The sequence below is a fragment of the Megalops cyprinoides genome, chromosome 13 (assembly GCF_013368585.1).
Source record: "Megalops cyprinoides isolate fMegCyp1 chromosome 13, fMegCyp1.pri, whole genome shotgun sequence".
Classification (NCBI taxonomy): Eukaryota; Metazoa; Chordata; class Actinopteri; order Elopiformes; family Megalopidae; genus Megalops; species Megalops cyprinoides.
Window position 1 is genome coordinate 3,693,018 of NC_050595.1, and position 14,483 is coordinate 3,707,500.

A 14,483-nucleotide genomic window follows, 5' to 3' on the forward strand; every position below is an offset into this window, starting at 1 on the left:
TGTGTCTGTGTATATGTGTGTGTGTATATGCGTGTGTGTGTGTGTGTATGTGTGTATGTGTATGATGTCTGTGTGTGTGTGTGTGTGTGTGTGTGTATATGTGTGTGTGTGTGTGTGGGTGTGTGTGTGTGTGTCCACAGGCAGGCCCTCTGTCATTACAGGTGTAATAAGAGCAGGAGTGAGACTGATGAGGTGAGTGGTGATGTCGGCTGCTCTTTTAATTAAACGCGGCTCGTCAGTGGCGCTCGGATGCGAGGCCTCTCCGTTTCCCTCCCTCCCTCGCTGGGAACAAGGAGTCTTCAGGGACCCAATTACATCCCGGGCTGCTGCAAACTTCACCAGAGCTCCCTCTCAGCACCCCCTTCCCCCTGCTAGGGCCCTCCTTTTATTCAATTTAGTGAAGAATGTACCCAACACCGCCCCCCCACCCCCTGGTTCTATCCACAGTGCTTTCCCTTGTCTCTGCTTCTCTTTGGAGGTATGTGGTAGAGGGGGACTTTATAATCCCTCATTTTGGCAGGACCGACCAGGCCTGCAGAATCAAAGGCACTCCTAACACTACAGCATAAAGCAAAGCTGTGACACTGCTTTTTGAGAGGCAGATGTGATGCCAATTTTTTTGTGTAAGAAAACAAACAAAAAAAACCTCCACAAAAAGGAATGTGGCTTCCATACCTGCTTTAAAACCTACCTCTGCAGGTACTGTGAGACACATACACACCTTTGAGATGATTAGCATTGTGGAAAAATTGCTAAAAAAAAAAAACAGCACAGAGGTGGTCTGAAATCGCTTGCTACACAGGTCATCAGGTCAAAGGTCAGATTAATTTGCTCTCCATTCAGAGTCAGAGGGTTTGTGTGCATTCTTCAGGACTGTTCAGAGGCAGCTCCAGCCAGGTACGTCAGTTGTGTCATTGATTATCTGCGTCACCAAACTGCGCTTCCTTACATCCCAGACTGAGAAGAGAAATTCAGCACCTTCAGGTCAAAGGTCACGGCTATATCCCAGTCGTGTCCGCTGTATGTCTTGGCCCCTGAGTGGTGGAACGAGCTTCCTGCTGAGACTCCGGCCATCTTTCATCACAGACTGAAGGCCCACCTCTTCAAGCTACACCTCAGCCCCCCTAACCAAGAGTGATTTTCCGTTCCCATTATGTGTAATTGCACACGCGGAAGCGCACTTCAAAATTTTATGTAACTGGATATGTGCAGATGCACTCCAGGCCCCGTGTTAACACTGTGTTTGGGATGGTATAGCCCTTAGGCTGGGCATATTGCATTGCACTTGTAATCTCAGCCGTTTGGCACTGACACATATGTGGTTAGTGGTGTCTTGTTGGTGCAAGTTCTCATGCCACTTAATTCTCTGCACTGTCAGTTGCTCTGGATAAGAGCACCTGCTAAATAATGTACCATGGATGTGTTGTAGATGTAGAAAGTGCATCAACAGGCAGCTATATGTAGTTTCTGATTAAAGTGTGTGAATTGACTGGGGTAAGATATGACTGGGGTAAGGTCCAGATGTTTAGATGGACCCTCTATACCCCATGACACAAACACAGTTTGATTGACCTTTGACCCTCTCTCGCATTTTGCAGAAAGACTTGTTTGCAAAGTGGGAGTGACAGACTGCCCTCCCGCTTGTTCGTGATTGCTTACCTTATTGGACCATTCACCGACAGCAGAGGGGCGTGGCTCAGGATCCAAGAACTCCAGGTGAAGTTCTGGTTTATGCCTTTAAACCTGGAGAGAAAAGAAGTGGGGATTGGGGGCCTGGACTGTTAGTTGGGCAGGGCACGATCACCAGCCATTGTTGCAGAGGTCAGCAACTACAACGATCACAACCATCACAACTTCTCCTGTTACAATTAGTGTTTTCAGCATTTAGAATCATCATGACAGCAGCACTGACCAATCAATGAAATCATCCTTACCTCAAATTTCGAACCGGAGACCCGATGTCTTGCTGATGCTGAAGAGACGTGGCAAAAATGAAGGTGTCCTGTGTGAACCCCGGTATCGACCCAAAATGCTATCGCCAAGTAATCTAACCGCTCTCATCCCGGACCTGACATGGCCTCAGAGAAAACACGATCTACTCCCGCTGTGTCTCAGAGAGGCGAGATTGCAATCTACTCCCTCAGTGAAGCAGTGCTGCTTAGCCTGCTAACTACAGCAGAGACACAACCCTCCGTGCTGTGGCTGGGCTGCATTCCCAACCAACACCTCCCTTTAGATACAACCCTTTAACCACTGCAGTTACTAAGTTGTTGTTTGGCAAGCGAACACCTCACATTTTTAAATTTTAAAATATCTGCATTAAAAAAATATATGTTTTGACTTTCATTATGTTGTCTTATTGTCACTTAGCGGATGATCTCATCCATTGCAACTTAAATAGGTTACAACTGTCAACTCCATACATGACAGGTAACCTGAGATCAGGTAACAGTGAGATCTTTGCCAAGTCTGACACACCGAACAAAGGAGGTTACGATTTTAGGGAAATCAGAAAAAATCAGTGGGTAATATGTTAGCAACCTAACCTCTGACTTTAATCTGATGTTTTTAGCTTCTGCATTCTAGTTTTAAAAAACGTTGCCTTCCAAACTTTAATGCTTTCGTTCAGTTCTTGATGCATTACGGTTTAGGAGTAAGATAACGATAATCTTTTCATGGGGTTTACAAGATAAGCTTGCCAAATCAATCAGCAACAGTAATGACTGCCTCTGGTCTGTTTCATTAATATTAATCTCATTTCTGTTCTGAATGATTGGTATTAAACACACTGTCTAGCTTGACATTGACCTGCTGCTCCGAGTTGGCATCACCCCTCCAGTGTTGAAAACACTGGCGAGCAACACAGCCTACTTGCTGTCTAACAGCTAATTTACCACAGGGCGGAATCCTACTGTAGTGAAATCACTACACTACAAGACCCCACTTTATATCAGTATCAACCTCTGTCCTGAATACGTGGAGCATATTATCCTTCGTTTTAACTAATAAGCTGTTCAATAATTCAGTTAGACCTGAAACACAGAACGTGGATCACCGAGGGTGTATTATTGGACCAGACCACATCCGCTGTGACCAATTACTCCATCAGCCCTGAAGGAGCCCGGGTTCGACAGCTGAACTTACTGCTCTGGGTCTCTCCGTCTGGCTGCCCGCCCACCTCCACGGTATCGATTTCCTATTGGAAGAAGTTCACCAGTGCTCACGCTCTGAGGTCCTGCTCCGTAAACCTTCAGCGACCTGGTCACTGCAGGTAAAGGGTGCTTTATGCGGAGAGCTGGACGCGTTCCTGGAGAAAATGCTTCATCTGGTCTCGTCTTCCCTACAGAAACGCATCACTTTGGTGGAGACAGATATCGACACGGCGATTTATCCGCGCCTGCACACAGAATTCCTCGGCGAACGTCGGGGTGTGTGGTTGGGATCGCGATTACGCAGCACAGCACGGGGCGTTGTTCTTGCACGTGTGTGTTCCTCTCCGAGTGCGCAAGCGTTTGCCAGAGGGCGCCTGCAGTCTGTGCCGCGTGAGCCCTGGTGTCAGTTACGCTGGAATTACCCTTAAACGCCGCGCTTGGGGGAATCTGGGGCATTAATAACAATTATTGGCGTTCTTTAGTTTCCTCAGACACCTTAAGTGTTGGGTATTGACTGCAGGAGCAAGAGAGAATGTTGCCTATTGATTTGGCCCGGGCAGAAAGCGATGGCCGCCTCTTCCTGTAAGGGCCGGATTAATCCTTGCGAGCCGCCAGCGCGTGAACGCCGCGGCTCGATACCATCGACCGGAACCACTTCACGTCCCCTCCCGGGGGGGCTGTCGCCGGCTCCAAAAACCCGTGCTCCCGCCCCCCCCAAACGCCCAGCCGTGGAGGCAACACACAGCACTAATTGTTGCTAGGCTATAACGAGGAGTTGAGGGAGTTGGACCCTGCCCACACCCTGGCTGAGGCAGAAATAGCAGTGGAATCATTAAATGGAGCGAAGGCACTAGGCTTACAGTTCAGCCAGGATCTGAGAAGAGAAACTGGCTAAAACTCTGGGAAACAAACTCTCAAATACTTTTCAAATTACAAGAGACAAAACAAATTACTGTAGTTTTGCCTTTGAATATCACGAGTGTTGTTACATATTCTCCAAAAAAGGGCCAATATTTTTACACAGAAACCAAAGACAAAACAAAGAGGGCTCGTCTTCCTTGAGAACTCTCTTCAGATCAAACATTTGTCATATCAATCAAAACAACAAAACACATTCTCTCAAAGTGTATACACACCGCTTTTCCTGCCAAATATCTCTCAGCACATGATTTGTGTTACCCTGAAATATTCTTCAGATCACAATAGGCAAACCAGAGAAAACATACTCTCACCAATCTTTCTAATGAATGACCATCTCATGAATAACAAATGACCTTGCCTCCAAAGTTCTCCCCGAAGACAGGATAATGCAGTCTGACTGCCTCTTCACCCAAAACAGTCACATATTTCATCCCCTCAATACAAATCAATTACAAAGTTTAACAGGCAGAACTCAACACCGTACTATTACTAACTTGTCTGAAAACACAGGAATATATTTGTCACAATATGTCACAATATACCTTCCCCACCTATATAGCATACTATATTCCATACTTCCAAATGAGCAATGAAGTCTTATTTTTGAATACCATTCAAATTACATAAAGCAGACTGAAGTTCTGTAAGACAGCAGCCTTTGTTCCAGATATCCGCCTAAAACACATGGTTACATAAGAAACAGTTACTTCAAACCATTAGCAAAACTAGCACAGCCTTCCAGTATTTTCCAGTACCTTCCGGTAATTTGTACAAAGATACAGTTTAAATAGTCTTTCATAGACAGTTTTTCTTGCAGTGGAATTATTTTTTTTTTTTAAATTGTATTGGATAAATTGAAGGAGGCCTAATGAAAATGATGAAACAGTCTAATGGAACAGGGTAATACAGGGCCAAGTTACATGTAAGAAACAATGTGCAGCACTCATTTAGAATAATGCCTCTATAGTGTGTGTGTGAGGCAATGTGGCTGTATGTGTTTTTGTATGTCAGGTTTTGGTCATATCTTTGAGTGGCGTCAATACTTTGAGTGGCAGCTATTTTTGAAGAACACTCAATTTGTAATGCGAGTAACTTGAGTATGCTTACTCCGTTTTACTATAGTTTGTTATAGTTTACTGTGGTTGATTAACTGACTTCAAGTAAAGTTTTTTTTTAAAGTGATTTTGTATTGGTGTGGTATGGAAAAAGCCATTCAACAAACTGAGTATTTTCAGTGTAAATACTATAAATAGCCATGTACAAGGACCAAACCCCAAATTAATCTCCAAATTTACAAGATTTTATTCACAATGTCATATTTAAAGGCACACAAGCACATTTATGGCTTTTCAAACACGATTGCATCAGCTTGGGAAGTAACATTTCTACACTAAACCCTGTATCACACCTCACAGTAAAAAATAAATAAATCTTTTACCCCAAATAACATTGATTGTTTGCTGGTTCTGACAACTTATAAAAGCATTCCTGATTTTAACATCTTTAAGGTATTTAAAAAGTCTTTAAAGTCTTTATCGACTTTGTCAGAGTCAGCTGAGACTAGCACAGCCTACTCCAAATGAGGTTTCAGTAATAAACAGATAATTTAACAAATAATCATTTAAAAACATACATAGATGACTATTAGCTATGCACATGGTATATTGATGTGCAAGATTCTGATGAAATGTGGGGTGTGTAAGGACCCCACGTGCTTATAACAGGCGTGCACTATTCTGTACACGATAGACACAGTGGGGTGCTAAAATAATCTCACACCAGTGTACACTAGTACACACTCACAACACACAGCGTCCTATGACGTCAAACTTGCTGCTTAGGACGCCGTTGCTTTTATTAATAAAAATAAAAATAATAATCCTCTAATGGCAAAAACACATTCATATTTAACGTGATCAACAAACAGAAGCATCTCCAGCACCACCCCATCGGTTCAGTTGTAACAGTTTTCAGATTCACCATCGTTGGTCGACACTGCGGGAGTTCAGTGCTGCGTGTGTGTCTTCAGCCTATCACACGCCTTTATTGCGAGGGTGTGTCCACTCAGGTCGCTCCCTGAGATTCAGCAGGATTGGCTCTGGCTGGCCAATCGGGGCCTGCTCCGCTGTGCTCCTCTGGCCTGCTCCGCCCCCAGGGCGTGAGGCCGTTGGCGGGATGCCGGTCTCACGCTAGCTGCAGGGCAGGTTGGCGGCCAGGGCCCTCTTTCGCCTCGGGTTCTCTCCTTGTCTGAGGGCCTGCTCTGATCTGAGAAGGTGAGAGGGAGACACAGACAGCCCTGGTTGGTGGTCTGACGGTGCCTGACCGCTCTTCGGCAATGCAGCAGGATTGTGGGAAAATCATCACAGCCAAATCCTCTTAGCATCTCCCTGTACCTCCTGCTGTGCTTGGGCTCCTCCTGTCCTGCTTTAGCCTGGATCCTGCTCTGCTCAGACTTCAGCCTTTTAGATCATTTTTTCAGTGTAATAGACATGAACCAAACTGAAATTGAGCCCTAAGAAAATGGTTGACCGTCGTCATTAATTGGTTTGAGCTGGGGGAGGGGCTTCCCCTGATTGGCTGAAGGCAGTGAGATGAGGATGATTAGTGATGACACACAGTTCATATTCTCTGGCTAACAAGGCTGTAGCTGAACCCCATGGGTAAAGGCATAAGGAGAATAAAATCCCTCAAACAGAAACAGCCCTTGGCCACCCTGAAGGCGTTTTTTCAAAGGAGACACAGCAGACTCGCCCACATTGTACGGTGTACCAACCCTCTCATTGGCTTACCCTCCTCCTCTTTTTCGAGGATTCCGGGACAGTTCGTCTCCTGTGATTTGAAATGATCTGATCACTGATCAGCTGCTCGTTGGTTCTCCCTCACAGAAGCTGGCTGGATAAATTATTTACTCATGACCCGGTTCCATGGTGCTCAACGGTCGACGTTAGGCTGATATCAAGGCCCACTGACCTCCCATCATTCCACTGTTTTGTACCCTCATACCGCTGAACTAGACGTCCGTACACTGCCATTCTACTGCCCTTAAAGGCTCCTGCTGTGGTCAGCCATCTGGTCCCCCTCTTGCTGTGTTGCTCTAACACTCTGGGACATGGGGAGGCAGGGGAAGCCTGGCCACCTCTGCAGACAACAGGAAGGGTGGAATCAGCACGCAGAGGCCTGGTGTTCACCATCCAGTTAATGCAGCCTGACCCACAGTCTGATACTCCAACCAGCACCATCCTGCTCATCTCTCTATGTGAAATGTATGGTGGTGTGGAGGAGGTCAGGAAGCTGGATTTAACCAAGAGACGGCAGGGGCATTTCACAGGAAGGGCCACTGCAGAGCCGTGTCCTTGAGCAGACTGCTCAACCTCAGCGGCTGCGTAAAACAACAGCACCTACACTATCAGCCACGCAGGCCGCCCTGGGTGAGGGCGTCAGCCGAGAGAGGAGTGTAATGTTATCCAAAATAAAACCTCTTATTACCTGGCTTTATGTCAGCTGAAAGGTACGGCGCATGTCCTCGGGTTTTTAACGAGATGGTAATTTCCCCGCCGGCTCTGTGCAGCGGCGGCGTAACGCCCCAGCCCCATTTTCCCCGACCTCCCGTCGACTTTGGCGGCTTTGCGTGCGCTGCACTGGCGGAATCATTAATGCGTGTCTTTCCCGCAACGCTGCGATCCGCTGGGAAAAACAGCCCGCCGCACGCGAAATCACTCCAGCGCGGGTGATTAGCGCAGGAAACAATCAGAGGTATGAATAATTATGAATAATAATCTTGGGCTGCGTGGTTCCTCTTAACCGTGGGAGAGGGCTGCTCAAGCGTTATCAAACACGCACTCGCCAAATACACGCTCAACAAAACGAGTCAATCGTTTTAATGTGAGCGGGGAGCCCCCTGAAACACACAATGCCCCCCCCCAATCACATAATCAGCACACCACACACTGGGGGGGGTACCGCACACGCCATGCAATTAAGCAGCCCCCCCAATCTACCCCCCCACAATCAACAACGTAGGAGGCGTTAATGAGCCGTGTGGCTGGGCCTGATTGGACAACGAAATAACCGCTCCTCTTCCCTGTCGTCCACGCTGACTGACTGACTGACAGGCGGACAGAAGGACGGGCCGTTAAGGGCCCCGCAAACATGCGGCGCATCTCGGCCTCTCAAAGTGGAGTCAAAGCCATTAGCCATTCAATCCCATAAAACAAGGTGAGAGCGTCAGAGGCCGTGAACTAAAGCACTTCTGCTCCGGTGCATTAAGAGGCAGCTTCTGCGCTCTACTTCGGCGTGAAAAATAAATAGACTGACTTCCAGGAAGATGGCTGCTCACTTTTTCTCTGGTTTTTTCCCCCTTTAGTAACAGCAATCTGCTGTGAAAATCTAATCCCAAGAACCATTTACGCTGCATCTAGATAACTTCTGCTTGGAAAAGCGTACAATATGAATATTTCATTCCCTGATAGCCCAAATAAACAGGACAAGCTTTCTATCAATCAGGGGACGTTCCAGCTGGAGGTGAACTGGAAAGGGGTAAAATTGCTAATGAACAGCATGCTTTTTGCAGAGGGACATCTTATGGCAGCAGGGTTTTTTTTATATCTCCCTTAAAAAGCCACAATAAAACATCTAAGATTTTACATAAGGAAAGATCACAAGAGAAAACAACCTTCCCCCTCTCCTTATCCACACAACTTTTTTATTCACTCCTGAAATTTGAGCAGATGAAATTTGTTTCCAGCGCGTCTGCAATTTTCGGAACGTATATATATTACATATTTATAACAGTAAATCAGGCATGAGTACTGTCCTTCGCCTCCTCCCTCTCTCTGGCGGTCTCCTCGTCCTCACACACGCGCGCTTTCCCGCGGAGCGTGGCGGGTCTCGGCAGGCCGCCGGGCCGCTGCCGGGGCCGGCCGCTGAAAGCCCCCGTTAATGACAGGTAATGAAAGCTGGCGAGTGAAGCGGAAAGCAGCGGCGGGCTGTTGGCGCGCCCCGCGGGGGGCTCTCTGACGCGGTAAATAACCGAAAGAATGGACACGGCTCCCTCGGCTCTCCCCCCACGCCATTTACTTATTCATCTGTTTACTTACATGCACACTGCTGCCCGCTTCCAGCCGCCGGCTTTTAGGACGTCCCACGGCATCGGGCCAGGGGTGCGGTTAGCTACCCGGCCACCTTAATGGGGGAGCATCAGCGCATCTCCCCACACAAAGGACAGCACCTCCCACGGCGCAGTGTCCCTAAGCTTCCGCGCTCATAAGAGGTACGAGTGCCACATTCTGACATGTACACCCAGTGCACTCCGATACAAGTACTCAATCAATCAGTCAGCCAGCCAGTACTAACTGCCAGGCCTGGCTGCACTTTGGCCCACTGATGAATAAGCAAATGGGCACTGCGCAGTCATTTGCCTTGGGTCATGTGTCAGTATGCGTGAGTCCAACAGTGTCTAAAAGGATTCTTCTGCAACTTCAACAACACTTATTTCCGTAAAGGTTTTTTTTTTTTTTTTTTGCTCGTCCGTGCTTGCAGACTGAAACAGATGACAGCAGTGGTTTGTGGGATGTTTCTCCACGCAGGTGGGTGAGCTGCAGGTGCCCTCCCCTTTCCGCAAGATGTCTGGGGCGCTCGGGTGTGCGGGGGGGGGCGGGGGAGCGTGTGGGACGCTGCCGTGTGCACGGGCGAGATTATGAGCGCTGGAGTTCAGGTATCAGAGCAAACAGCGGGAATGAAGGCAGGGAGAGGAGAATCACACAGACCGAGGCCCCTCATCAACACGGTCAACACCAGAGACGGAGCGGGCCCGGGCGGTGCGGCGGAGCCGCGGATCTTTTTACCCCCTCAAAAGTTAAACCTCTCTGAACTTTTCCTTTTTCAATTTAGAGAATATTGGAAAATCGGATCAGGACATATTAAAAGAGAAATGTCTGTGAGCACAGAGCCAGGGAACAATAACTCGGCGGGGCCAGGCAGTGGAGGAGCGGGAAAGGTCAAACGGGAGAAGTCAAACAATCGTGTGGACCACAATTTCGACAGGAAATGACTTTTCCTTGGCAACACATTTAATATTCACATTCAATCTGAAAACAGATCTCCCGCCCTTGGGACTGTATCACTAATCTGTGTATACATGGAAGCCATTAAGGCCGGGCTGGGCCACAGCTGACACGGACACTTTGCTGGCACGGTGTGTTTAAAATGGTAAAACTGAGCGTATATCTGACCCTCTAAATAAATCATTACTGTGTCTGCAGACTTCAGAGTCAGACGAGTTTGGCTCGCTTTGCCAGGGGTCATGTTAACACGCCAGGTAACAGCAATGAGCCAACATGGACAGTGTGTTCGAACCCAGAGTAAGTACAGAGGAAGAAAAAAAAGCATACGCATAGCTGTGATTGTACTATATACAGCCTATGATATAAATGCGCAAAAGGGTAAGCCATGAGCTTCAGTTTGCCAAGTTTTTTTTAAAGCTATTGATTGCGAGCTGAAATGACTGAAGAGCTAGCTGCCACGTTGCCAAGAGCTTCCTGGCTACAATTATAAACCAAAAACACAAGCTTCAGCTATCATTTCACATCTACCTCACTCCCCTAACCTCTCTCGCTATCTCGCCGACAGAGGCAGGTTCGCAAAGCTTTTTGCGAAGGCGGCTTTCCGCGCAACGCCCTGCCACAGATGTCCATGTCCAGCACAGCCAGACGAGCTTCAGACAGCAGATAAACGTGTGCGGTCTTGCCGCCTGCCTGTGTGCTGCTTTCAGAGTCTGTTCTGTGAGCTTACTGCACCAAACAAGTTCTTCCAAAGCAGTTAGCCAGTCCTGCTGGCCCATTTGCCTGTTTTCCTTTCCTTTCCTTTCCTTTCCTTCCTCCACACAGTGCACCTAGCTATTCAATGAAATGACCGTTCATAAGAGGATTAATAATCGTGTTTCGCCCTCATTTAGACAAGGACTTATCATGAGCTAGACTGTAAATAATAAAATAATAAAAAAAACCCATCTGCACACTGAATAAACTGAAATCTCAAGGTCAGTGTTAAAGTGACTGGCCACAGTGACTGAATCCATGTTCCCTTTGGCAGCCCTGTCTGTCACAGCCCTGACACTGACTGTTCTCAGATCAGTGGCTAAGAGGTCAAAGCTGAGCAGGGGGACAGAGCGTGCGATTCTCACGCAGCGAACACCCCGAGCTGGTCGACTGGCTTTCCTCTCTGATCACCTCAGTGGGAAAACCCATCTGTGCACCTCTGTGAAAGTGCATCTTTGGGGTTAAACTTGGTCCCCTCCGGAAGATGGGGTCTGAGTGGGGCCACCTGCCAGATTGGGAGTGGAAGTGGGGGGATGAGGGCCCCCCAATTCCCCCAGCATAAGTGCACTGGGCCTTAGGCCTGCACATGCGGCCTCTTTTACCGCCGGACTGGGAGCCGGAGAAACTTTCAGAAACCCTGCCGCATTACGCCAAACTGCTCTTCTGCGGACTGGATGACCCTAGATAAAAACAGGGACGTCTCGGTGTGGCCTGGGATTTGGGACATCAATCTGCCGGCGTCTCTGATTTCACAACCTGCAGACACGGGCTTCCAGCCAGAGAATAAGCACACAGGGGCATGCTGGTCTCAGGACAGCTGACACAACCTCTCAGGGGGAGAACAGGGGATGAAGATTTTACCTGATGCAGCTTGCTGCCTGCGTGAGATTCACATCAATATTTCTGTCTTTTACTTTATTTGATAAAGTGTACCTCTGGCTGAGGAGGCACAGTTCTTTTTCAGAGTGCACTGTACAAAGTATTACTGGCTAAAACTGGCAAGGTACACGTTAAAAAAAGGCACAAAGCTAAAAAAAAAAAAAAAAAGCGCATCATTGTCTTCTGACAGAACTATTCAAAGTCAACCTTGGCATACTCATGAAATTCCCCATACGCACTGACTGCAGCTCTGTGCAGCTCTGCGCAGTCAGGACAATGTCAGTACTCACGCTAGGACTGGCACCTGGCTGGGCAGTCGGGGAAAGACACTGCGCTGCTCAATCACACCCTCCTGGAGTGCCTGCAACACAGTCAAACCATCAGCACTGTGGACTCTGTGCCTGCAACTCAGTCAAACCATCAGCACTGTGGACTCTGTGCCTGCAACTCAGTCAAACCATCAGCACTGTGGACTCTGTGCCTGCAACTCAGTCAAACCATCAGCACTGTGGACTCTGTGCCACACAGTCAAACCATCAGCACTGTGGACTCTGTGCCAAAGACAGTCAAACCATCAGCACTGTGGACTCTGTGCCAAAGACAGTCAAACCATCAGCACTGTGGACTCTGTGCCAAACACAGTCAAATCATCAATACTGTGGACTCTGTGCCAAACACAGTCAAACCATCAGCACTGCAGAACATGTATACCTGAATCAGTGACACCATCAGCAGCAGTAGTGTCCCTCACACTCTTATTCACTGACTGATGTCTGTCTGAGGTACTCTCTGACTGACTGACTGAGTGACTGTGCAGCTCCCTGTGTGATGGTGTTTAACCACTACATGCACCAGAGCAGCTGGGGAGACCAGCTGAGCAGTCACAGACGATACGGACACTGTTCAGTAGCGTGCCACTCAAATGCTCAAATGGTTTTTATTAGTGACAGAAATTAGTAACAAAAAAAATTCTAATTCACTTGCAGGGCTGTGCATGCATGTGCCGTAAAAACCAAGATTCTAGAGTCTTCCAGAAATGTGTGTGTGAAAATCTTCAGCCTCTGAGCACGCTAACCTGTCTGCTTATGGGGAAGGTTTAAATCGAGGAGCGATGTGATGCTCACCCTGAGTCTCTCCACCTCGATCCTCCTGTCGTCTAACTCGGCCTTCAGCCTCCGGTTCTCCTTGTGCAGGGCCTCCATGTTCTCCTGCAGGTGGCTGGAGCCGAGAGAAATGGCACCTCAATACTTCCCCTCCTCACACACAGCCCACCTGCCCAACATCAGTAATGCAAGGAACAGCTACGGTAGTCAGAGACCTTCGGATCATTCAACACCAAACAGGACACAAGTATAGTTTCGCTCCATTTAAGTTTCTCACTTCAGTAATTCCTGACACCCAAAATTTACAGCCAACTGAACATCTGGCTCGCACCTTCTCCCTGGCAGGTGTACAGTTACTCCCCCTTTACGACCTGAATGAGATTTACATCTGTTCTCTGCACCCTGCCTCAGATTTACTGCCCTCTTTCACATTATCTGAACACCAGCAGTGGGGGTGAGACAGCAGGCAGGCTTTTACTGGTGTCAAGCAGGCGACTGCAGTGGCCAACTTTGCAAGCAAAGCTACTTCACAACTCCAGCACTTTATGGGAACAGCTGGACTATGTGGATCAAAGACCACAGATAAAACACTATGAAGCTAAGAGTAGAGTTTCCCTCCCTCCAAAAAGCAGCTATCTGCGGTACTCATTTTTATTGATCAGATGTCTGCTACTTTTTTTTTTTTTTTGTTAAATCTCTGATTGGTTATTCGGCTGTCAGTCACACACTCCTTTGGGCTTAGACAGAGGTGTTTATCTTGCTGGGTTATGGAATGAAGCTCAGAAAGGTCATCCTATCAAAGATAAATCGCAGCCAAACGCTGAACCGAGACCATCTGTTTTATGACACAGCGGTCCAAACTGAAATGCTCGTTCCCTCCCAGACCCTACACTACAGATCTGCCTGCAGGAAAGGCCGCCTAACGCCGGGAATTATGGGTAACCTCTGCAGCCGAGCATGAGCAGGGCTGGACTCACTCCTTCTCCGCCGCGAGGTGGACGATCTTCTTGCTCTGCTCTTTAATCCTGCTCCCCAGTTTCTCGTTGGCCTCTCTGGAAGGCAGGAAAGGTCGTTACTGAGCGACCAGAAAGCACGGTGAGCTATGGAGAGCGTTACGGTCCCATTAACCGGGGTCATTAAAACGCACACCCAGAACGCGTTACGACCCTGTTAATAAGAGTCAGAGTGTATAGCCGCTGTCATTACGGCGCCGTTAATATCGGCCGTTAAAGCAAACAGCAGCGAGCGTTAGGGCTCTGTTAATGACAGTCGTAAAGCACACGGCTGGTGTTACTGCAGCGCTACAGTCAGAAGCCGGAAGCGTCCGTGCTGTAAGGTCTGCGGGTCGCTTACTTCTGCTCCTTCACCCACTGGTTGACGTTGGTGACGACCAGCTCGCTCTCCCTGTGCAGGCGGGAGCTGTCCGTGCGAGCATTCCCCAGAGACTCCCGCAACACCTCCACCTGAGGGAGGGAGAGAGGGAGAGATGGAGTGGAGGAAAGAGAGAAGGAGGGAGGGAGAGAGAGAAAGAAATGAGCAAAGAGATAGTGGGGGAGAAATGGAGAGGAAGAAGAGGAAAAGAAAGCAGGAAAATAGAGGGAGAGAAGAGAGAG

The 14,483-nt window shown here is 48.1% G+C and overlaps 1 protein-coding gene across 1 annotated transcript in view; it reads right to left on the reverse strand.

Moving 5' to 3' along the window:
- Positions 1-6,003: 6,003 nt before the first annotated feature.
- Positions 6,004-14,483, reverse strand: part of LOC118788242 (polyamine-modulated factor 1-binding protein 1) — a 119,258-nt gene continuing 110,778 nt past the window's right edge. Inside the window, exons 34-38 of the mRNA XM_036544198.1 lie at positions 14,224-14,333; positions 13,848-13,922; positions 12,892-12,985; positions 12,058-12,128; positions 6,004-6,338 (exon numbers count right to left, since the gene is read on the reverse strand). Coding sequence (XP_036400091.1) covers positions 6,263-6,338; positions 12,058-12,128; positions 12,892-12,985; positions 13,848-13,922; positions 14,224-14,333 — 426 coding nt within the window. The 3' untranslated portion in view covers positions 6,004-6,262. The remainder of the gene's footprint in view (positions 6,339-12,057; positions 12,129-12,891; positions 12,986-13,847; positions 13,923-14,223; positions 14,334-14,483) is intronic.